Source organism: Eulemur rufifrons, chromosome 15 (assembly GCF_041146395.1).
Source record: "Eulemur rufifrons isolate Redbay chromosome 15, OSU_ERuf_1, whole genome shotgun sequence".
Classification (NCBI taxonomy): domain Eukaryota; kingdom Metazoa; phylum Chordata; class Mammalia; order Primates; family Lemuridae; genus Eulemur; species Eulemur rufifrons.
The window spans coordinates 13,219,708-13,243,572 of NC_090997.1; the positions used below are offsets into that span (position 1 = coordinate 13,219,708).

The following is a 23,865-nucleotide window of genomic DNA, read 5'->3' on the forward strand; positions in this document are numbered from 1 at the left end:
TCCCCTCTCCCGGATGTTGCCTCACCCGCTCCCGGAGCCCAGGCGCTCGCCTTCGCTCAAATCCCGAGCTGCCGGCGCCGGTCGTTAGGGACGCCCAGCGTCGCCAGGGGCCGGGCCGGGTGGGGGAGGGGCGCGCGCCCCAGCCGCTCCTAGGAGTCGGCTGCAGCGCGGAGGACTGTCCCTTTGCCGCTGCTGCTGCTGCTGCTGCTGCGCCCGGGCACGCGGCTCGGTGGCGCGCAAAGCGGCCAGGCCCTGCCTCGGGACGTTTCCTTGGAATCGGCGGTGCGGAGAGCGCTCTGCGGGGCCGCTGGAACTCTGCAGCCTGCTTTGTGTTTCTTGGGGGCTTATTCAACAATGGGTGGGTTTTTTGTTGAGGGAGGTGGGGGATTGGTATCTTTTTTTTTTTTTTTTCGAGACAGGGTCTCACTCTGTTGCCTGGGCTAGAGCGCAGTGGTGTCATCATCTTTTTTAGTCTTGCCCAGGCTGATCTCAAACTCCTGGCCTCAAGTGATCCTCCCGCCTGGGCCTCTCAAAGTGCTGGGATTACAGGTGTGAGCCATCCTGCCCAGCCGACCTTCTTGGTACCTTTCGTAGGGAAGTGATTAGGTGGTCGGGTGGGGGCTGAGAAGATGGTCCAGGAAGTGTCAGTGGAAGATGAGGAGGGTGAAAGGACTTTCTTTTCTTTTTGAGAGTCTCACTCTGTCGCCCTGGGTAGAGTGCAGTGACATCGTCATAGCTCACTGCAACCTCAAACTCCTGGGCTTAATTAACCCTCCTGCCTCAGCCTCCCAAGTAGCTGGGACTACAGGCATGAGCCACTGCACACAGACAGGTGGAAAGACTTTCTCCAGGGCATCTACAGGAGTCACTGGAACTCTCCTGGGGCTTCCCGTTGACCCCAAACCCTGCGGGAGGTCACCTTCCACCTCTCTCTAGGCTGATGTCTGGTTCTAGAGGCAGGACAGTTCCAGGCCGCCACAGTGCTCCTGCACACAGACCAAGCCATGTGCCAAACTCCCTTCCACCCTGGCATGACAGGATGTGGTTGATGCCCCTGATCTGGAGGGTAAGAGTGACAGACTTCAGGGAGTTGGCTAGTAAAAAAAAGAAGCTGTCCTTTAGGAGTGGAGAGGCAGCTGGGGCGGTGGGAGGTTTCACTGGAAGGCAGAGCTTAGCTTTAATTTCAGCTGTGCTGAGGACTACTAGTTGGCTGCCTTGGATAAGTGAACATCTCAGAAGGTCCATTAACTCATCAATAAAACAAGGTTAAAATAAAAATTGTTTTAAAAATCATATGGTTTATCTGAGCTCTGCTCTCTCTCTGACCCCATCACCTGCCACTATCCCAGGTTACTGCTCAGCAGCACTGGCCTCTGCACCCCACCCCATGGCCTTTGCACAGGCTGCTCCCTCAGCCCAGAATGCTCCCCCTCAGATTGCCACAGGGCTCACACTCACCTCCCAGCTTCCTGCTCAGATGCCACCTCTTGGCGAGGTAGGAACACCATCCCCAGCCTCCTGATCCCCATTCCCACTTTTTCAATACAGACCTCATCACTGACACCCTCTTCTAGCTCTTCATTGCTGTTTCCCCCACTAGAAACAAGCTCTATATGGGCAGGACTGTTGACCGTTTGGTGCTTGCCATATTCTCAGTCGCTCAATTTATTAACAAAACAGCAAAGCTTTAATTAAAACAAGAAGTCATTGTTAATGAAATAAAATAAGTGACACTGGAGAGGGTCTGGCCTGCTGTACTGATTTTCACATGACAGTTCTGGACCTGGGTAGCCTGGGAGCGCTCCGGCAGCCCGGCATGCGGAGCCTATCTGAGCACGCATGGCAATGAGGATGGTCCTGATTTGGATCCTGGTGGCCTTTTAGCCAGTGTGAGACATCAGACTGGTGATGGGGCACCCATTCCAGCTTGCTGGGAGGACAAAAGCTTGTTTTGTTTTGTTTTTTTTTTTTGAGACAAGATCTTACCCTGTTGCCCAGACTAGAGTGCAGTGGCATCATCATATTCACTGCAGCCTCACACTCCTGGGCTCCAGCGATCCTCCTGCCTCAGCCTCCCGAGTAGCTGGGGCTACAGGTGTGTACCACTACACCTGGCTAATTTTTCTATTTTTTATAGAGATGGGGTCTCACTCTTGTTCAGGCTGGTCTTGAACTCCTGACCTCAAGCGATCTTTCTGCCTTGGCCTCCCAGAGTGCTAGGATTACAGGTGAGAGCCACCACTCCTGGCTGGAACTGCCTTTTTTTTAAAGTAAAAGAAACTTCTGGAGATTCCTATCCTCCATGAAATACTTTTTAAAATCACCCTTGTCTTCACATTCTCCAAGGGGGGTTGTGTGTCTCTGGGCCCACTTCTGTCTTCCCCAGCCCACATCTCCTCGTGTCACGTAGGGCCCGGCCCAGGTGGGCCTGTTTGGCTCAGCTGCTCGGCCTCCAGCCACTAGTCCTCGCTTCAGCCCGCAGGGAGTTTCTGCTGGCTCCTTCGGGCTGCCGGCACTTGCCTTCAGTCCCTGTGGGTCCCCGGATGGGCCTGGGTCAGAGCTGGCTGAGGGCGTAGGCTCGGGCTGTGCTGAGGGCAGCGTCCAGGTCAGCAGTGCTTCCGGTGCCCTGAGCCACCACTCGAGAGCCCCAGGCCTTGCCCCCCATGTGCCTGCACACTGCCAGCGCCCAGGCCTCTGCTGTGAAGGTGGGCGTGGCACCCTGGGGACAGAATCAGAAGGGAAGTGATGCAGAGCAGCCCTCCCTCACAGCATCCACTCAATGTACCCTTGAGAGTGGAGTCCCGGCTGATGGCACCCCTCCCCAGCCCAGCACGTGGCTGGGGGAGTCAGGCGAGGTGACAGCAGAAGGGTTGGGCTGGGTGTGTGTGGATGTCGATGACTGTCTGCTATTTGTTCACAAAGGATGTGAGGCTGGAGAGCGGGTGGTAATTAGGGAGCCTCACGGTGCCTTCTTGGGGGTGAGGGGCTGTCTTTAGGGACAAGAGACTGCCTTATCCCTATCCTAGAGTGTCCTCATAAATCACCTCTGCCCAGCCCTGGCTCCCTTGTCTGGAGGAATAGAAGATGTGGAATCAGAGAGCTGGACCAGGATGAGTGGGGTGGTGGCTACACCCCACTTCCCTCACCTGGGCCACCTGGCAGGCACAGAGCACGTTCCCCACGGGCTGGGGGCTGAGTAGGAGCACGGACGTGCTGGGAGCCTGCTCGCATAGCTGCCGTACCACCTTCACCAGCACCTGGGCAAGGGAGGGCAGATGGTGACCCTGGAGCTTCCCGGACTCCCAGCGACCTCCCCGTCAGGACTTTGTCCTCCCCAGACCCTAGGGCAGCCTCCCTCTGGCAGCACGTACTGAGAGGGACTCAGCGGAGACTGTGTCCACGATCAGAGGCCCCTTGGAGTGCCGCTCCAGCAGGTCCTGGGTTTTCTTTGCAGCCTGTGGGGCCAGAGGGACAGCAGAGGGGTCAGGCTGAGAGGCAGGTTTCCAAGTAGCCCCCACGTCTGAACTGGGCCCCAGTCCAGCAATCCCTCCCATCTTCTTCCCTTCCCCCAGCAGGAGTCATCAGCTCTGAGCAGAAATGGCAGGGGCTCTGCCTTAGGTGGCCTTTGTTTTGGGTCCCACCTGTGTCCTTCCTCACCTCCCTTGCCTCCTCCCTGTCATCATAGCTCCAGGGCCCTACAAACAGGTCGCTGAAGGTGAAAGGAGGAAGGTCGGAGCACAGATGGACTGGGAGGAGGCGGGAGGAAGGGGACCCACAGTCGAGGAGCAATTAGGGTTGAATGGTGTTAATCAAGTCAGCAGGCTTCCTGGAGGGACAGTCTGAGCCAGACTTGGGAGCTGGGGGACAGACACAGTTAGGCAGAAAGAGAAAAGGGGAATGGCCTGGTGATGGCTCCCAGCTGGCAGGAGAAGGAAGAAGCTGCCACCCACCCCATCCCCATGTGCTCACGCAGCCTGCAGACTCTGACTCGCCCCCATGTCCCAGCCTGCAGGCTGGAGGGTCTCTGGGCACGCGGGTGCAGCCAACCCCCTTACCTGCCCCATCTCCAGCTTGCGGACGGCAGTGTTGGCACGCCGCTGCAGCGCCTTCAGTGTGGCCTGCAGCTCCCGCCGCTGCCACTGGGGCATTGTGGTGGTGTCCACAGCCTAGGGCCAGAAGCAGTGAATCGCCCTTGCCCTTCCCTGAGCCACAGCCACCGAGGGAGGGACCATGGCCACCCTACAGACAGCCATCTGGGCCAGCTGGAGCCCAATCCAGCCGGAGTGCTGGGGAGCCTGGGAGAGTTCAGGAGGGCATGGGGGAGGGAACAGCGCCAGGAGAGGGTCGGGGGAACACCATGGTGAGGGTGGTCCTCACATCAGTGAGTCGTCCCAGGTCCTTGGATAGCCGCTGCGCCTCCGCCACATCCCGGCTGCCCCGACTCAGCCTCTCTGCAGCCGCTTCCACTTCCTGGGCCAGACTCTGGCCCATCTCTCGGGCCTGCAGGGAGGGAACAGGATGGTCAAGGCTGCCAGGCTTACACTCGCCTCTCCAGGACAGGGACTCTCAACCCATTGCTGGTTGGGGCCAAATAAGAAAAATTTAACAATCAGGACCAATCAAGGCACCAGCACCAAATAATCGTAGCAGACGCCAACTGCCAAGAGTTGGTCTGGCCACACCGGTGAGCGTGTATAAACTTCTGCTCTGCTACTGGGCATCCCTGAGCCTGAGAGTGTCAGCCGTGTGTGCCCGGCCCCCCACCATACCCAGAAGTCTCCCGGGCCCAGTGGTGTGCTGACCTGCTGGGCCTGCTCCCCTGTGACGGCCAGCAGGCGGGTGGTGCCCTTGGAAAGCTGGCGTTCCCCCGTGATAACCAGGTCCCCCACAGCTCCTGTGCGTAGCAGGTGCCTATGGGAGGGGGAAGGGAGGAGTAAGTCAGGGGGGATGATGGGAGAGAAGGGAGAAGCCTGAACCCTAAACCACGGGCTGGTGCCCCCACAGACCAAGGAAGGGTGGGGATCCAGGGCCCCAGGGCCAGGGCAGCACAAAGGAGTGACTCACGTCCCACAGCATAGCTCCACAGAGGTCTGGAGTGCAGCATGTGAGGATGGGTCCAAAGCACAGGCCACGGGCACCCCCACTGACACCACTCGCACAGGGTCTGGGTATACCTGAGGTCAAGAGGGGACAGGCCCGTTAACTGCCAGAGAAGGAGGAGGAAGCCTCTGGGTATGCCCGAAGTGGGCAGGTGATCTCCACCAGAAGGGCTCCCCCGACCTACCTCATCCAGAGAGCGCAGGCCAGGGACTTGGGCAGTGAGTGCCAGAGCCACCTCCTCCACGTACACAGCCTCATCTAGCCCCACGGCCTCCTGCACAGTGCGCTCCACTGCCCGGAGCTGCTCCGGGCTCAGTGGGGCCTGGTGGGGTGGGGAGGAAACGGACAGACCGCCAGGCAGTCAGCCCCGCGCTTGCACCTGATACATTAATAGTTCACTGAACTATCCCCAGGTTCTAGAACAGTAGCTAGTGGTGGAGCAGACAATTCTTTTCCTTAGAAAGCCACCTGGGAGTTGGGCCTATTGGAAGCTGCAAACCTTTCACCAGGTATGAAAAGTTGATAAAGAAACAAAAAGAAGGCTCTGTCCACAGGGAGCTTGCAGGGGGCAGCCCCGTGGAAGAGGAATACAGGACAGGGAGATGCAGGAGCAAGGAGTAGGCAGGTGGGGTGGGGATTCGTCAGCAAGGACGGGAAGGAGACAGGTGCTAGAGAAGGGAAGGGCAGCCCGGTTTGAGCAAGAATGGCTCGGGTGCCAGCAGGAGCAAGGAAGGTGGGTGGCTGGAGGGGAAGGGAGGGCCCCTGCTGGAAGACTTCCGAATCCTACAACATCAGAGCTGGAAGAGGACCCAGACACCCTCTGGACTGACCCCTCACTGGCACAGGAGCCTGAGGGGAAGGGACTTGCCCCAGGTCCCATAGTGGATGGCTGGCATTGCTGTGCCCAGAGCCCTGGCCCTCAGACTGGTCGACCCCCCACCATATGAGACTATCTCTCTTTAAGGCTGTCACCTCACAGGAAGCCTGTCTGTGCCCAGCTCACCTGGGTGGCCACATCGAAGCGCAGCCGCTCAGGATTGAGGTGGGAGCCCCGCTGCTCTGTGCCAGGGCCCAGGGCCTGCCGCAGTGCCCAGTTTAGCAGGTGGGTGGCCGTGTGCTTCTCCATGCAGCCCAGACGCCAGGCCTGAAACACTCTTGTCACCCAGGGTCCTGGGTGAGGGCCGGGGGTGGGGACAGTGAGGGAGCTCCAGGGGATGAAGCACAGTTGGGACGGGTCCTCACCTTATCCACATGCAGCTGCACCTGGTCCCCTACCTGCAGGCACTCGGGGGCTACCACCTCATGCAGGATGAAGCCCCCACAGACCTGGGCCCGGGCCACTGGGAACAGCACGTCCTGGAGAAGGGCAGGGCCGAGGCGCTTGAGTGACCGCCTGTAGCCTTTCCCTCCCATGCAGGCTCAGGCTTGCCTCCCACGAAAATTAGCCTCCGGGGAGGCGGGGAGGGACACTCACCTGCTGCCCTGCCCGCACCAGGTAGCCACGGTCCGAAGCCTGACCGCCCTGTTCAGCATAGAAGTTGGTCCTGTCCAAGAGGAGGCCACAGTGCTGGCCTTCTCCCACGGAGGCCACGGCTGTCCCATCCTCTGTATACAGCTGTAGCACCTGGGCCTCGCAGGTGCTGAACTCTGCCAGGGCGCAGAATGGTTATCAGTGCTGGGCAAGGGCTGGGGAGGTGGGAGGTGGGAGGTGGGAGGTGGGCCTGTGCCTCAAGGCCAACAGCCACTGGGCTGGGGGCACTTCCAGCTGGGGGCTGCAGCGACCCCTGGTGGCTACCCTGGGGAATGCACGGGGGCAAGTATTAATAGCGACTGTTTTTTTTTTTTTTTTTGAGACAGAGTTTCACTTTGTTGCCCAGGCTAGAGTGAGTGCCGTGGTGTCAGCCTAGCTCACAGCAACCTCAAACTCCTGAGCTCAAGGGATCCTCCTGTCTCAGCCTCCCGAGTAGTTGGGACTACAGGCATGCACTACCATGCCCGGCTAATTTTTTTGATATATATATTTTTAGCTGTCCATATGATTTCTTTCTATTTTTAGTAGAGATGGGGTCTCGCTCTTGCTCAGGCTGGTCTCGAACTCCTGAGCTCAAACGATCCGCCCACCTCGGCCTCCCAGAGTGCTAGGATTACAGGCGTGAGCCACCGCGCCCGGCCAATAGCGACTGTTTTTGATGTCTTTCCCAATTATGGTCAAGCTTGTGGCTACTGGCCTCGGTCCAGGCTCTCACCATAATCCCCGTTGGGTCCCAGGGAGTAGTTGTACTTGGGGCTGTCGTCAGTTGGGGGCACCCCTCGGCGCTGCAGATCCCCCAGTGCGTGGACATCAAGCCGCAGTCCCTGCTCTTGAACCGGCTCAGCCTGCTGTGCCCGATGCTGTGGGATGGGTGTGTGTATGGAAGAGTGCACAGAGAACGCAATGGCACTTGAGCCCCACAGAGCCCTGTCCCTGTCACACAGCTGTGTGGACCCTGCAGCCCTCTCTGGAAGACCTCCGAGCTTGGCCGGCTGCTAGAGACCCTGGGCTGGCTGGTGAACCATCCCTGCCCACTGCTGCCCCTGGGGGACCCCCTCTAGGACGCTGTGCTGGCGTCTGCTCTTCTATTTAGCCCACTGCCGGCTAGTGTTCCTCTCTACAAGCTGTGGCCTGAGGTTTTGGAAAGCCTGTCTATCACCTTCATAGTTGAGGGGACAGACCCTACGTCAGCCTCTTGATTCCTCCCAATGGCTGCAGCTCCTCCCCCAGGAGCTCAGGGCTGGGGAAGGGGCTGATGTGCCCCAACAGAGCCCAGCATCAGGGTGCCCCAGCCTGTACCTGGGCCTCCTCCCGGGCCAGCCGCTCCAGCCCAGCAGTGTCCAGCTGCACCCCTTTCTCCTCCAGCATCAGCTCCACCAGGTCCAGGGGGAGCCCCAGGTTCCCAGATAGTGACAAGGACCAGGCCACTTCAGCTTTGAGGAAGGAAGACAAAGAATGTTGTGGAGGGGAGGGGAGAAAAGTGAGGAAGAATTAAGGCCAGGGTTTTTCTAACCACACAGAAGCCACCAGATGCCAGCACAAATGCCCCCTCCCCATACTGGGTAGTCCCAGAAGTAGAATCACTTTCAGGCTTCATGACCCAAAGCCTGGACTACCCTGGGCAGTCCAAGGTACTCCCTGGGCACATGGCTTCAGTCTAGCCAAGACGCCAATCTTGGAAAGCAGGGACAGCGGGCAGAGGCAGGGCTAGCTGGCAGGGTGGTGGGAGTGGGGAGAGGCAGGGTGGTGTTCCTGCTACAGAGGGCTCTGGGTGTTGGAGGGAGAGTACAGGGAGAGAGGAACATTGGGTGGGAGCAAGCCCCTGGAGCACAGGCTGGGCACCCCACTCACCAGGGAACACATCTGAAGGCCCTAGGCGCCTCACGGTCCGATCAATGATCCGCCGACCCCGTTGCAGGGAGGCCAGGAAGGCCGCCTCGTCCTCTGACACCAGGCTGGCTATCTGGACCCAGGCGTGGCAGAAGTGGAGCTGGGTCTCCTTGGAGGGAGGGCCTCGCTCCACAACTCTCCCATCAGCCCCTCCCTGCCCTCTGTGAACCCGGTACCTGGGCTGAGTTCTTCTGCAGTTCCGGATAAGCCTGTCCCTGGGGAGGTGGTGACGGATGAGGAGGTGCGGAAGGCGACCAGCCCCTCTCCACCTCCCCACCCTGGGCCTCCCCAAGGACACCTGCCCTGGAGGCTCAGACACACTGAGGGACAGGGGGAGGAACCCAAATGGGGAATCAGTTTCCCCGTAGACGGGTTATAGGTAGAAGGGGGTCCCAAGGTCAAAGGCTCAGCAACTTGGGCAAGGAGGCTCTGGAAGACTCCCTGTTTCCCGCGAGCAAGTACAGCTTTCTCAGCCTGCCAATAGGACGCTGGGCTGGACACTCAGAGTGGGGAGCCCTGGTGCCCAGCCTAGGGGTACTGTCTGGGCTCGGCAGTAGGCTCCCTGAGTGCCAGGAGGCCCAGAGGAGGGAGGAGGCTCTGCCCTTACCAGCGTCTCCACCACAACAGGCACCAGGCTGCCCAGGAAGCCAGGTGGGGCCTGCAAGACCTCTGCGGAGAACCGCACAGCGCGACGGAGGATCCGACGAAGAACCAGCCTAGAGGGGTTCAGAGCCCAGACGTGAACCCCCAGCAGCCCCTGGTCAGCAAAATGGGGAGCGGGGAGGACAAAGTCCAGGGTGTGTGCCCCCACCCTATAACTCTCTCCTCCCCATCCCTCCTACCAGCTCAACCTGACCCACCTCTGCTTTTCCTTCCCTCCTCCCCCCTGCAACACCCAGCAGCCCCTGCCATCTTTGTAGCCCTTCCAGACTCACGGGGCACCTGACATCCCAGGGAAGATGCCGTCGGCGATGCAGACACTGAGGGTGCGGATGTGGTCAGCCACCACGCGGTACGCCATGTCTGTGCGCCCCTCGTCTGCCTCCCCTACCCGGCCCAAGTAAGGCGGCGCCCCGCAGCCCTGAAAGCAGGAGAGAAGGAGACACGGCTGCTGGCCCTGCCTGACCTGGCCCAGGGGGATTCTCTTTATCACCTTTACAGCCTCCTCAGCCCCAAAGCCAAACGCACCCAGAATGGCCGTTCCAGTCTGGACTGCAGGCTGAGAAGCCTCACAGATGCGGGACCAGTCCCTGCCCTCGCAGGCTCACAGTGGGCTCTAACAATCACCATCTCTGTGACCGTTTACTGAATTTGTACCATCATAATGGGGCAGATACTTGCCCAACGTGACATCTAACCCCCAAACAGCTGGTTCTGGGAGGTATTACTATGCTTGCTTTAAAGAGCAGGAGACAGAGGTCAGAGGAATTAAGTGAGAGGAGGCCACACCACTCACCAGGAGCAGATCTGGGATTCAAACCAGGCCTGTCGCACTCTGAGAGTTCTCCACTGCCTGCTCCAGCCTCTACCATCTTTACGGGGGAAATGGAGGGAGGCTGCACATATGAGTGCTCCAAACAGAGAGCTTGATTCGCCCAGCTCCAAACCTGTCTCTTCCCCGAGCTCGCCCATCTGAGTAAGCAGTCGTGTCATTTGTGTTGCTGAAGTCAACAACCTGGGAGACATCTTTGATTTCTTTCCCCTCCCCATCCAATCCATCAGTGCGTTCTTTTGCTTCTACCTCCTTGAGATCTCGCAAATCAATCTACTTTTCTCTACTTCCTCAACCACCAGCTGAAGCCACACCCTATGGCCTCTTGCCTGGACTGATAATAGCCTCCCAATTGGTTTCTCAGCTTCTACACTTGTGTCCCTCCAGCTCATCCTCCACATAGCAATAGGAGGAGGTTTTAAAGGTATACGTTAGATCATGCTCCCCCACCCCCACTTAGAGCCCTTCTCACCACACTTTGAATAAAAGCCCCACTTTGGATTTCAAGGCCCCATAAGATTGGACTCCTGCCTTCCTCTCTATGGTAGATTGTTTGCAAAAGTGGTCCCTTCCTGTGCATATGCCACTTTGCAATATGAATTTACAGCTGCTTCCCACCAAGGGACAGAATCTATTTCTCCATCCCCTGAATCTGTGCTGGTTTTGTGACTTGCTTTGGCCAAAGGAATGTAATGGAAACAACACTGTTCTGAGCCTAAGCTTCTGCTCTCCTTCTTGGAAGCTTGCCCGGCTGTGATGTGGGCAAGCCCAGGATAGCTACTGGATGATGACAGACACATGCCCAGTCACCCCCAATTCCCCAAACTGCCAGCCAGCCAAGCCTCAGAAGACCTGCCTTGCAGCTGACCACAGATGTATGAGTGAGCTCAGACAAGACCAAAAGAATGACCCATCTAAGCCCAGTCTAAACTGCTTTCCTCAGACACGTAAGCTGAATAAATGGTTGTTGGTTTAAGCTACAGAGTGTTAGGGTGGTTAGTTATGCAGCAAAAGCTAACTGGCACACACTCCAACTACTTCCCCTGTACTCTACTTTAGCTGGCCTTTTTGTTCTTGACACATGTTAAACCCTTGCCTGCCTTAAGGCCTTGGTACCTGCTGTCCCCTCTGCCTGGAATGAGCTTCCTGTGGCTGGGTCTTCCTCTTTCAGGTATCAGCTCAAAGGTCTTCTCCTTGGTGAGCCTTCTGCAAACACCTTTTCTAAAATTCCTCTTATCCCACTTCCTCCTAATTATTATCACCCAAGTTTACTGCCTGTTCACAGTCTGTAAGCTACTATCTTGTTCTTTACCACATTTATTTTTGCCTACCTCTCATGCTAGAATGTAATTTCCATGATTTCTTTTCTGCTTACTGCTGTGTCTTCTGTACCAAGCACAAAGAACTTAACACAAAGCAGGCTTTGAGTAAGTGAAGGAGGGAAGGTGTCAGGAGCAACAGTAAATGATAAGCAATGAATCCCAGTCTCATGCTTGACACCCCGGGATCCTTGGGTGGTTACTATCCCCAGATGCCGGGAACACTTCGGATTCTCAACAAAGATGGAAAGCAATGGGACTGAGTGCTGGTGACGGGGAGGTCAGAGGGGCTTCTGGAAGGGAAGAGGCAGGCTCACCTGGTGTATGGCGTTGAGCAGTGGGGAAAAGAGGTCAGTGTCGTAGGTGGAGTGTTTGCCTTGCAGCACAGCAACCAGCCTTTCCAGGCCCATCCCTGTGTCCACATGCCGCTGGGGCAGGGGCTGTAGGCTTCCATTTGCCTCTCTGGCCAGGGGAAGGTGTGCAAGGAGAGGAGTAGGGGCATGAGGAGAGGCCCAAGGGGGCTGACAGTGGGAGGAACAAGACAGGCAGTGTGCTCCCCTCCCCCAGCATCAGATGATGGTGACCTTGGGTCCTGTCCTTTCTCATAAACGGCTATCTCTACCCTCATCCCTTATTCAGGCCCTTGCCTGGAACGCTGACATCCTCTTCTGGGACAGAATTCTTTGCCCTCAGAAAGAGACATGTCAAGGAGAGAAGAAATCCTAGAGATCATCAAGTTCAACTTCATCATATGAGAAGAGGCCAGAGAGCAGCAGTGACTTGTTTAAACTGTCACAGGCAAAGACCAGGATTAAACCAGTTATTACGTGAAAAGTGCTTAGAAATGTGCCTGACACACAGTAAGCACCATTTAAGTGTTTGACGTTATAAGAAATGGATCCGAGGCTTTTGACTGCCACCTTTTCCACGTCCAGCTAGGGATTCTCCTCCTGCTTCAGCACCCCATTACCTGTTGTATTGCATGAAGACCAGATTCCAAAGCTCCACCAGTTGGGGGGCTCCCACCCCACCAGCCAGGTCGTAATGGATCTCGGTACAGGGCCCACAAGGACCAGTATCCCCCATCTCCCAGAAGTTCTCTTGTGGGCCAAAGGAAAGCACACGGCTGGGAGGCACCCTGGGGAGAAAGGCAGGTGAGTGGTGGGAGATGAACGGACCCAGAAGCTGTGACCCTTTCTGCCATGAGAACCCTTCCTTCAAGTCCCAGCTCAGCAAGAGGAATAGGGCTGGCCCCACAGTATCCTGGGATATGCTGAGACTCTGAGGACCGGTGCTGGTGTCTCTATTTTCTAGTCCTCCTGTCCTCTGTGAGTGGACATAAAGAGGGGGTTGACTTACCCTAAGCTGAGCCAGATGTCCCTGCTTTCCAGGTCTGGGTGCAGCCCTGCCTTGGGGTCACCACCAAAGTAGGAGACCCAGAGCCTCTCCTCAGGGATCCTATAGACCTGAGTGAGCAGTTCCCAGGCCATGCTGCAAGCCTCCTCCTGCAGCAGAAACGAGCATGGGTGGAGAGAGGAGGGTGCATGAGAGGGCGGCCCTACTGAAGTGCCAGTCAAGCCATGTGAGTTCAGCCCTCAGCTTAAGACAAAACCATTCCCATTGCCCATCTTGTTCCCAGAATAACCCATGACCATTTCTGCCTCTGAGTTTTTTCCTGCCCAGAAAGCTTTCCCCCTCTTCTAAACCCTATCTTCTTTGAAGTCCCAGAACAAGTCCCACCTTCTTCATGAAATCCTCTACCGAGCCTAGCCTGGGGTAACTTTTAACGCCAGTTAGGATGCTAGCATTACTGTCTGACCATTTATTCATATAATTTTTGACCAGCCATTCCACAGGAGGCAGTCTCTGCCCTCAAGGGACTTACAAGCCCTTGAGATACAATTGAGAAGTGAGATACAATTCCTCTTACACATGCTCAACTAGCACATCGCCTCGGTATCTGATATGGGGCCCTGCCTAAGCAGACAGGAGAGTGAAGACAGGACTAACCTTGACCCCTTTCTTGGCTGATCACTGACCATTTCAACCCTTTCTTAACTCCACAGCTCCCTAGAGACTCACCTTAAAATATTCACCCCCAAAGGCCCAATTGCCGAGCATCTCAAAGAAGGTGTGATGGGAAAGGTCTCGGCCCACATCTTCCAGGTCGCTGTGGCGTCCTCCGGCTCTCACACATTTCTGGCTGTTGGCCACCCGTCGGAAGCCTGCCATTTCACTTCGTGGGTCCACGGTGCCCAGAAAGATTGGCTTGAACTGGAGGCACACAAAGTGGGGAGGGAGAGAGGGATATCTCAGTTCCTCAGGGAAGGGAAAGGAGGGGAGTGGGGAGAGGGATGGCTGTTCAGACTGAAGGCTGACTGCTCCTGAGAGTCCAGTGTGGTCTTGGTCTATGGGGGCAACCTGGGAACCTGAGGACAGCCACCTGTGGTGTGTGGAGGGCAGAGAAGGGATACATAAATCATAAATCAGAGACCCTCTGCTAGTAAATTAGGCAAGGTAAAAGAAGGAGGAATGTGTTGGTAACTGGAAACAGAGCATTGAAAGGTGGCATCCTCCATCTCAGCTTCTTCAAACACACCTAATAGCTTCAGGGTACAAAACTGAGACCGCATTTGGTAAGGAGCTCGGGCAGCCTCTGAGGTTAACTTATCCCGCCACCCTCTCCCCCCATTTTACAGATAAGGACAAGGAAGTCTAGAGAAGGTAAGTGGTTAGAGAACAGTACCCAGCATATAGCAGGTGCTCAATAAACATTTAATGAATGAATTATCTTTATTTAAAGAATGAATAAATGAAACTAGACTTCCCCCACCAGTTTGCCCCCACAGCACTCCGAACCTACCGTTCCTGAATCTATAACTCAATCCCAGTCCATAAATTCCCACGCAGATCAAGCCCTCCCCAAGCCCTAATTATATATACCCTGAGACCTGCCCCCAATAATTTTGCCCAACCACGCACTGCCCTCTTTCCCCAAAGTCTATGGGCTCCGCCCCTTGCTTCTTTTGCCCAATCCTGCAGCGCCTTTCTCACCGGAAAACTCACAAACCCCGCCCCCGATCAGTACGACTCAGCCCCGACCTGGTTCATGCCTGCATTGACTAACAGCAAACTGGGGTCGCCACGGGGCCGCACGGAAGCGGAGGGCACCAGCCGGTGGCCATGGCGGTCCCGGAAGAAGCTCAGGAAGGCGCCCCGCACGGCCGAAGCCTGGGCTGGAGGGGGCTTGGATGAGATCGGCCGACGGCTGGGGCCCCGCCATGGAGGCGACCTTCGAATGGCCCGCCGCAGCCCGGCTGCGGCTGCCACCGACGCTGCCATCTTGGCTCCGGGCAGTGACTTCGGGGTCAAAGAGTGACGTGAAAAGGAAGCCAGGCGTTTCCTACAGCGGCCCCTGGCGATTGGAGGACTCAGGGCAGCCGCCGCCGCCGCCTGGGTGGAAGTGATTGGGAAGGGGACACCACCTGAAGTCGCCTAGCACTGCGCCTGGCACATAATAGGACCTTAATTCATTTGGTATTAAACAAATATTCACTGAGGACCTGCTATGTGCCAGGCATTATCTTAGGCGTTTAGGGTACATTAGTAACACAATTAACAAAATGCCCTGCCCACTGAAATCTATATTCTAGCAGTAATTGTTATGCACATTGATTTTGCAAGGTTACAAATGGGGTTGCAATGAACAGGTATGGGTTCAACTTAGTGTGTGTGTGTGTGTGTGTGTGTGTTTCATGTGTGTTTTTCTAGGCTAGGGACGAAGGCAGAGAGTGCCAAGGGAATGTCAGCATTCATTCAAGAGAAATTCAACAAATATTTATTGAATGCCTACTATGTGCTAGGCACTGTTCTAGGCATGTGCCAGTGCCCTTTGTCCTTGGCATCAGAGGTGGCCGTTTTGTCCTTAGGGAGTAAAGCAGGAGTCTATAAGAGACACACAAGCCAAACAGCATCTACTGTATTAATTACTTGAGATATTTAGTCTTTAATTTGCCTGGGGATTAGAGAGAATCCAGGTTGTCAGGCAGGACCAAGCTGTTGGCTGAGAGCTACAGAGATTTCTCTCTCTCTGATCCTCCCAATGACCTAAGATTTTGTGTGTTTTGCTTTAAGATAAGAGACATACCTGTCTCATCTCCCCCTTCTGTCTTTCCATGGTCACAGCTGTAGCTGTTACCAACCCTGTAGCCAACAGAGGCCCTGTGGGTGCAGCCAGGATCCTCATGGGGATTTTCATAATGCTCGCTACCCTTGGTTTGGGAAATTAAACACATTGGGAAGGCCAGGTGCTGTGGCTCATGTCTGTGATCCCAGCACTTTGGGAGGCCAAGGTGGGAGGATCATTTGAAGCCAAGAGTTGCAGACCTGCCTGAGCAACACAACGAGACCCTGTCTCTACAAAAAATAGAAAAATTAGCCAGGCATGGTTGCAGCTACTTGGGAGGTTGAGGCAGGAGGATCACTTGAGCCCAGAAATTTGAGGTTGCAGTGAGCTACGACGATACCATTGCACTTCAGCCCAGGCAACAGAGGGAGACCCTGTCCCCAAACAAACAAACAAACAAAAACAGATTGGGAGGAGAGCAGAGAATTTGCCAAGGTTAAAGCTCAATAGGGGTAGCCCAGCTGAGGACAGTGTGGTCACTAACAAGGCCTTAGCCACCCATGTCTCTTTTAGCCACCATTCTTTGTATGTTATGTTATTTGAGGACTTTTGAAACATGATTTCTTTGGGGAATGTGTGATCTGCTTTGGACTTGAGTTCCTACAGCAGTAGTAAATTCTCAACTTCCTATTCTGACACAGTCTATTAATGTCTAGCCTATGATCCCTTGTTTCTCCCCTTGCCCACGCAGATTAAAGGTGTTGTTTTAAAAGTGTGTTTTGCCTGTTTTGGCTTTTCTGGTTTTTCCAGTGTTTCTGGAACAGGAACCTACAGCCAGATGGGGATTTCTGTGAGACTGATGATCTTGAGACAAGACTGTGAAATTCTTTCCCAAACTGAGAAGGGAGTGTGTAGCTATATCAACCTAGCAGGGCCTCTACCCGGTACTGACATCAACTTTTTTTCAGGTTTTGCCCAGAAAGTCTGTGTTATAGTAGGAACTCCATGTTTTAGACTAATGTGGGTCTAGTGTGGAGCCATGAATTTTTTAAAACAGTTTTATTGAAACATAATTTACATATCATACAATTCACACATTTAAAGTACACAATTTTATACTTTGTATGGTTTTTAGTATATTCATAAAGTTGTGCATCCATCACCACAATAACTTTTAGAACATTTTCCTTATCTCCAAAAGAAACCCAAATCCTTTAGCCATTAACCCCCAATTCCCTCATCCCTCCTAGCCCTAGGCAACCACTAATCTATTTTCTGTCTCTACAGAGTTGCATATTCTGGTCATTTCATATAATGGAATCTTTTAATATGTGGTCCTTTGTGAATAGTTTCTTTCACTTAACATAATGTCAAGGTTCATTCGTGTTGTAGCATGTATTGCGGATTTTTAGAAAAAAATTTTTAGCTGTTTTCTGTCTGAAGTACATTTTTCCCCCATCTTATTATTTTGTCCTTGCCATTAAAAAAATGATCATTTTCTTTTCTTTAAATGTGATGTTCTGGCTGGTCTGATGGTAGTGGGTTATGAGAATTTATTAACATTAGTGTCACTAAAGTTGGCACACAACCCCCCACTGGTAAATTTGACTGGCTGAAAAAAAAAAAAAGTGATGTTCTTTGGTGAGTCAATCTCTTCTGTTTAGTGTTTCCCAGCGAAGCAAAGTGGTTCTTGCAGGATTGGGATGTGTCTATTCTGGTTTGCCACTGTCATCTGATGAGGAAGTTAAATTTAAGTTCTGCAGCTTCCCAAGATAGACGGAGGTGGAGACAACTCACCAGACAGGGAAGTTACTGACCTGTGAAATTCTCTCAGGAGTACTGATCCACTGTCTTGGTGTTTGTAGGAATTTCATTTTGGTGTTTAAAATGCAAATGGGTCTGTTTTCTGGGGGCTATTCAGCTGGGTTATGTGAGCACCGTTTTGGGGCTCACATTGTTGTTAAAGACAGTGGTGCTCTGTCTTCCCTGGACCTGGGATTTCCCTCATGTTGCCAGTTGACCTAGTTATCTTGGCAGGTCCAAGGCACCCATTCTTTGAGACCCCCTTTTTCACCTTGTTTGAAAGAAGCAACACTTTTATTCTGGGAGTGGAAATTGTCTTTTCTGGTTTCCCCACCGGCTCTGAGAGCAGGAACTAGAGGTCAATGATGCATTCTGTCCTGAACTGATGGTCAGAGAGGACAGGAAGGAATTTTCACCCTTACTGAGCTTAGGGAACTCAGCGGTGGGAATTTCCTCTTATAAAGGTTCTCTTGTAGCGTCTAAGTTAAAAATTCACTCTACCTACAAGAGGTGTTCCTGGTTTGATGTATTTATTGGTGGCATTGCCTTATGTGGGTTGTGAAAACAGCCAACGCCTGTCAAACGTTAATATGCATAGGGAACTCCTGGGATCTCGTTCAAAATGCAGGCAGTGGTCCTGTAGGTCTGAGGTGGGGTCGAAATCCTGCATGTCTATCTAGCAGGCTCCCATGTGATGCTGTTGCTGCTGCTAGTCCACCAGACCACAGCTTGAGTGACTAGGACGTCGTAGAAGACTCGTGAGGAGAGTCTGGACACACGCTTTAGGAGGCGTTCTTTTGCCTATTCCCAGGGCTTAAGGATTGGGCACCCTTAAGTTCTCCCCTTTCTCCTAGGAGCGGCGCAAGCCCGGAGCCCCGGGTGGGGCCGGAGGCTGGCGGTGCGCGTGCGTGCTCGCTGCCTTCCCGCCTCCCCGGCGTCTTAGGGGAGAGAGGGAGGGTGGCGGTTGCGTCCACCTGTTGCTTAGCGACGCGAGGTTATTGCGGACCAGCGTGGGAAGGGAGCGGTGCACGTGGGAACCTGGCGAAGGCATCGGGGCACGCGGATGGCCGGTTGGGAGCCGGCCGGGATCGGGAATTCAAGGATTAGTGGACTCTGGAGGGTCACAGTGCTAGGGGTTTATCCTTATGCATTTTAAAATACTGTAGTGGTGGCCGGCGCAGTGGCTCACGCCTGTAATCCCAGCACTTTCGGAGGCCGAGGAGGGAGGATCGATTGAGGTCAGGAGTGTGAGACCCCGTCTCTACAAAAAATAATAATAAAAAAAATTTAGCTGGACCTAGTGGCACGGGTCTGTAGTCCCAACTACTTAGGAGGCTGAGGCAGGAGGAGGATCACTTGAGCCCAGGAGTTCAAGGTTGCCGGTGAGCTCTGATCACACCACTCTAGCCTGGGCGACAGAGCAAGACCCTGTCTATAAAACAAAACACTCCACATTTTAAATGGTTATATAAGTACCTACATAACATTCTCGATTTTGCCTCTTGGCCTGCAAAACCTAAGATATTTACTGTCAGGCCCTTTAAAAAAAGTTTGCCTAATCCAGCATTAGAGGTGTGTTTTGTTTTTTTGTTTTTAACTTAAATCATACAATAAAACACAGATGTACAAAATCAAGCTAAACAAATGTATGGCTTAATTATTAGAAGGCAAACATTCCTGTATCCACCACCCAGATCATGAAACAGAACTTTGCATCCCCCCAAGGAGCCCTCCATAGACCTGCCCCAACTCCAACCACCTTCCTTCTCCCAAAGGTGACCACTACCCTGACAGTCATAGTAACCACTGCTTTGCATTTCCTTGTAGTTTATCACCCAAATGTACATCCTTGGACATCATCGTTTTGCACAGTTTTTTAAAAAATTGACTTTATATTATGTTTTGTCTTTTGATTTATATGTTCCCTTTTCATCCTCTTTTTTCCCTTACGATGCAGAGCCAGGGAGGTTTGGCTTGTAGAGTTTTCCACAGTCTAAGTTTTTGCTGACGGCATATTCAACATTCAGCTCACATTCGACATGTTCCTCTGTCTTCTCTATTTCATGCAAATTAGCATCTGGATGTAGAGATTTGATTAGACACAAATTTGGATCCCTTTGGCAAGACGACAGATGCTCTTTCATCAGAGGCTACATTAATGTTTGGTTGTCTGTCTTTCTGTGATTTTAGCAGCCACTGAGACCATAATGCCTACACCTGTTAATTCACTGGAGGTTGTAGCATGGTGATATTCTAATTCTATCATCTCTTTTTCATTTATTAATTGGAGTCTTTTTATGAAGAGATGCTTCTCCTAATCTGTTATTTGTTAAGCAATGATATGGTTAATGTAGAAAAAGCTAAATGCTTGATTTTTCCTCTTTAAGTATCAGTGTTGAAGATAATGAATTTGTTTCTTATCACCTTTCAAAGGTGAGCTACTATCATATTTCCAGCATCATTGTGAACTTATGGATTTCAGCATATTTGATGGTTTCAATCCATTGCAATCACAGTGCTATCTCCATTAAAGCTTAAACTGTCCCATCTTTGCTCAGTGGGAACCTTTTTGATTTGGCTTCTGAATCCTTTTGAAATAACTCTAGTAGTCTTTGATATTTTCTTGCTTTCTGTTATGACAAGATATTTCTGGCCCATTTTGTCCATTTCTTGCCCCAGACATGGAAGCAGCCATTTACTAAGTCCTGGCTACTTTTATCAGGAAATGGTATTTCACAGCTACGAGCTACATGCCAGGGATGCTTATTGCTACTGGGTTGGTCATTGTTTCTAGATTTTTATAGAGGACAGAGATAGAGGGAATATATATTTACAGATAAAATGTTTCATTAGGGGATTCTAAGCAGGGGAAGGACATGATCTGATTTATGCTTTTGAAGCATCTTTCTACTGAGGGAAAATGGACTCTGGGGACAAGAGGGGAAGCAGAAAAGCCTATTAGGATGTTGTTGATGTCCGGGAGAGAGGTGATGGACAGGATGCAGCAGTGGAGACAAGAAGAAGTGGTTAGGTTCAGGCTCTATGTGGAGGTAGGGCTATAAGTGCTAATGGATGGGGATGCAGGGAAAGAGAAAAAGACTAATTTCTAAATTTATGACCTGCATGGTGGGATAGGTGGTGCTGCCATTCCCTGAGTTGGGAAAGCCTGGGGAAGGAGCAGGTCTGTGGGAGGGAAATAAACATTGCTTTGAACATGTTAAGTTTGAAATTAGACATCTATGTGGAGATGTCACTTGATGCTGGGTATGAAAGTCTGGAGCACATAGGCAAGCTGCAGCTGCAGCTATAGATTTGGGGTCACTAGGACATAGGTGCTCCTAGATGAGAAAACCACCATCTAGAAGAAGAGCAGGATGGAGAAGAGAAGAGGGGCAGGTCCTGGGCTGCTTCCTGAGGAGCTGGAATAGGAGATGCTTGCAGGAGAGACTGAGAGGGCAGTCAGGGCCAGGAGGAAAACTGGAAAGAGTGTGGTCACAACAAAGGCTTGAAAAGACCATATTCAAGGAGGAGGGAGTGGCCAGTTATGTCTAGTGCTGCTGAGGGTTGAGCAAAAAGAGAGTGGAGACCCAACCAATGGATTGGGCAAGGTGGGAGCAGTTTCACTGGGATGGTGGGAAGGAAAGCCCACTTAGAGTGCGTGAGAAGGGGAGGCAAGAAGGTGGAGACAGAACATATGGACAACCTAGAGGAATTTTGCAGGGAAGAGAAGCAGAACAAATATAGTAGAGGCCAGAAGGGACTGTGGGCTCTCCGGAGTATATTTATTTATTTTTAAGAAAAGCAAGATTAAGGCTTGTTTGTATGCCGATGAGAGTGATCTAGGGCAGAGGAGAAACTAATATAGCAAGAGAATGAGAGGATTATTGCAGAAGCAAAGTTTTAAGTATTTGCAGAGATGGATTTCAGTACAAAGTAGAGGGATAGGCTATAGCCATATGGAGGGACGCTTCTTCCCTTGTAATAAGAGAAGGAGGTCAAGGTCAGTGGCTGTAGGGCTGGGAACACAAGGGAGTGCTCATCTTCATGCATCTGTTTCCTCAGTGAATATGCAATAAGGCACAGACATGAAATTGCTGTCTTGAAAGGGAGAAGGTGATTTACTAGGGATTAGCTGACCCTGCTGGCTGCTCATTTGAGATTTGAGGTCACCAACTGAAACTGAGACTGATTAGCACAGTGGGATTTTCTCCATCCATGCTCAGCTGCTCATGCACAGGCCGAGAGCAGGCGGATAGTTGGCACACAGTTCTGAAGCTTGTTCAGTATTTGAGTTCTGAATGTTACCCATACCGGGGCTCATCTCAGCTAAAAGCCTTAGTGTCCTGACTTAAACCTTAAACAAAAACATAATGATATGTATGTCACGTGTCTCCTCCCTCCCACCTTTGGAAGCTTTTTTTTTTTTTTTTTAAGGTGCAGGAAAGAGACAAGAGACTGTTAACCTGTAACATTGAAAAATTATGTTAAAGAGGTAGTCACTAGTTTAGCAAGAGAAAATTTTGTCTTTAAGCTGACTTTATATCAGAAACAAGAGGCCAGAAGACAGCGGAAAAGTGTCTTTAAAGAGCTGAAAGAAAAAAAAAACCTGGCAACACAGAATTCTGTCGCCAGCAAAAATATCATTCAAGGAATGAAGACAAAACAACATTTTCAGATAAAAATTAAGAGAGTTTATTGCCAGCAGACTGTACCAAGAGGGAGTTCTAGAGGCTGACAGGAAACATTACTAGAAAGACAGTTGAATCTTTTGGAAGGAATGAGGAACACAAGAAATGATAAGTATGTATGTGGATAAATATAAAAGGCTATCTTTTTTTTTTTAACATTTATTTATTTATTTATTTATATTGAGACAGGGTCTCGCTCTGTCTCCTGGGCTAGAGCACAGTGATGTCATCGTAGTTCACTGCAACTTCCAACTCCTGGGCTCGGGGAGTGAGCCTCAGCCTCAGCCTCCTAAGTAGCTGGGACTACAGGTGTGCACCACCACACCCAGCTAATTTTTCTATTTTTGGTAGAGACGGGGTCTCGATCTTGCTCAGGCTGGTCTTGAACTCCTGGCCTCAAGCAATCTTTCTGACTCAGCCTCCCAAAATGCTAGGATGACAGGTGTGAGCCACCATGTCTGGCCTCCCTCAATTTCTTTAAAATACATTTAACAGTTTAAAGCAAAAGAATTTTGCAATTATTAGTTCTATTTGTTGCTCTTATCCTCCATGTTATGTAATACATGTATATTCCTACAAAGAATGGGTATGGCTTGGAGGCTGAAGGGGAAGGATCACATGAGACCAGAAGTTTGAGGCCAGCCTGGGCAACATAGTGAGATCCCATCTCAAAACCAAAACAAAACAAAACAAAAACAAAACTGGGAGTGGTAAGTGGAACTATATAGTTGCAAAGTACTTAACATTTTACATGAAGTGGTATTATATTAACTCTAGGTAGACTCTGAAAAGTGAAGGATGTATAATGTAATCCCTAGAGCAGCAGTACTTAGGTACAAGGATCTTGGGGTCCCCAAAATCCATTCAGGAAGTCTTCAAGGTCCTCTCATTTCCAACTCATATCTATGTGAGGGTGGATTTTCTTCCTATATGTCAACCAAAAAAACATATCCACAACAGATTACAGAGGCAGACTTGAGACTTCATCTGCCTTTTATTAAGCCAGAAATTAAAGACATTTGCAAAAATGTAAAATAGTGCCACTTTTCTTACTACTTTGGGAGGGGAAATGCAGTTATTTTTAACATGAAAACATTTATGTTAATATGTAATGGGTTTATTTTATTTTAATTAATTAAAAAGAAATAATTTTATTTTAGTTTAATTTATGGTAGATCCAGCCCACATAGAAGTTCTTTGGGAGTTGTCAATACTTTTTAGGAATGTTACCTGAAACTAAAACATTTGAAAATTGCTCCTGTAGAGCAACCACTCAGAAATAATGCAGTGAGCAACACTATTCATAATAAAGGTGGAAACAACCCAAATGTCCATCAGTAAATGAATGGATAAACAAAATGTGGTGTATATGTACAATGGAATATTAGTCAATCATAAAAAGGAATGAGGTGCTAGATAGAGATGGTGGTTGCAGAACATTGTGAACGTACTAGATGCCACTGAATTGTACACTTTAGAGTGGTTAATTTTGTGTTATGTAAATCTTATCTCAATGAAAAAAAAATGAAACAAAATATCATTAAAAAACCAATAGAGAAGTTAAAATTGAATTATAAAAATTAGTTAACTCAGAAGATATAAAAGGAGGAACAGGGGAATAATAAACATATGGGACAAACAGAAAATAAATAGCAAAATGATAGAACTAAACCAAACCATATCAGGAATTATATTACTCCATTACCTAGCAATTCCTCTTCTAGGTATTTAACCAAAAGAAATGAAAACATCTATCTTCAGAAAGATTTGTACATGAATGTTTGTAACAATTTTACTTGTAATAGCCAAGAACCTGAAACAGTCCAGGAGTCCATTAACAGGAGAATAGATAAACAAATTGTGATACATTCATACAATGAACTACAACTCAGCTATACAAAAGGACAAACTACTGA

The 23,865-nt window shown here is 51.2% G+C and overlaps 1 protein-coding gene across 1 annotated transcript; it reads right to left on the bottom strand.

The window, feature by feature from the left end:
- Positions 1 to 1,691: 1,691 nt before the first annotated feature.
- On the bottom strand, positions 1,692 to 14,674 carry AARS2 (alanyl-tRNA synthetase 2, mitochondrial). Its single transcript, XM_069487598.1, has 22 exons — positions 14,435 to 14,674; positions 13,415 to 13,606; positions 12,692 to 12,837; positions 12,303 to 12,470; positions 11,650 to 11,794; positions 9,457 to 9,602; positions 9,129 to 9,237; positions 8,698 to 8,736; positions 8,483 to 8,594; positions 7,931 to 8,064; positions 7,347 to 7,491; positions 6,575 to 6,747; positions 6,343 to 6,456; positions 6,104 to 6,244; positions 5,285 to 5,422; positions 5,065 to 5,174; positions 4,803 to 4,911; positions 4,378 to 4,500; positions 4,056 to 4,166; positions 3,372 to 3,455; positions 3,147 to 3,257; positions 1,692 to 2,719 (listed from the first exon to the last, which is right to left on the bottom strand). Exons 1-22 carry the CDS (start codon positions 14,672 to 14,674, stop codon positions 2,555 to 2,557), a joined length of 2,955 nt encoding a protein of 984 aa, XP_069343699.1. The 3' UTR covers positions 1,692 to 2,554.
- Between the last annotated feature and the right edge of the window lie 9,191 nt (positions 14,675 to 23,865).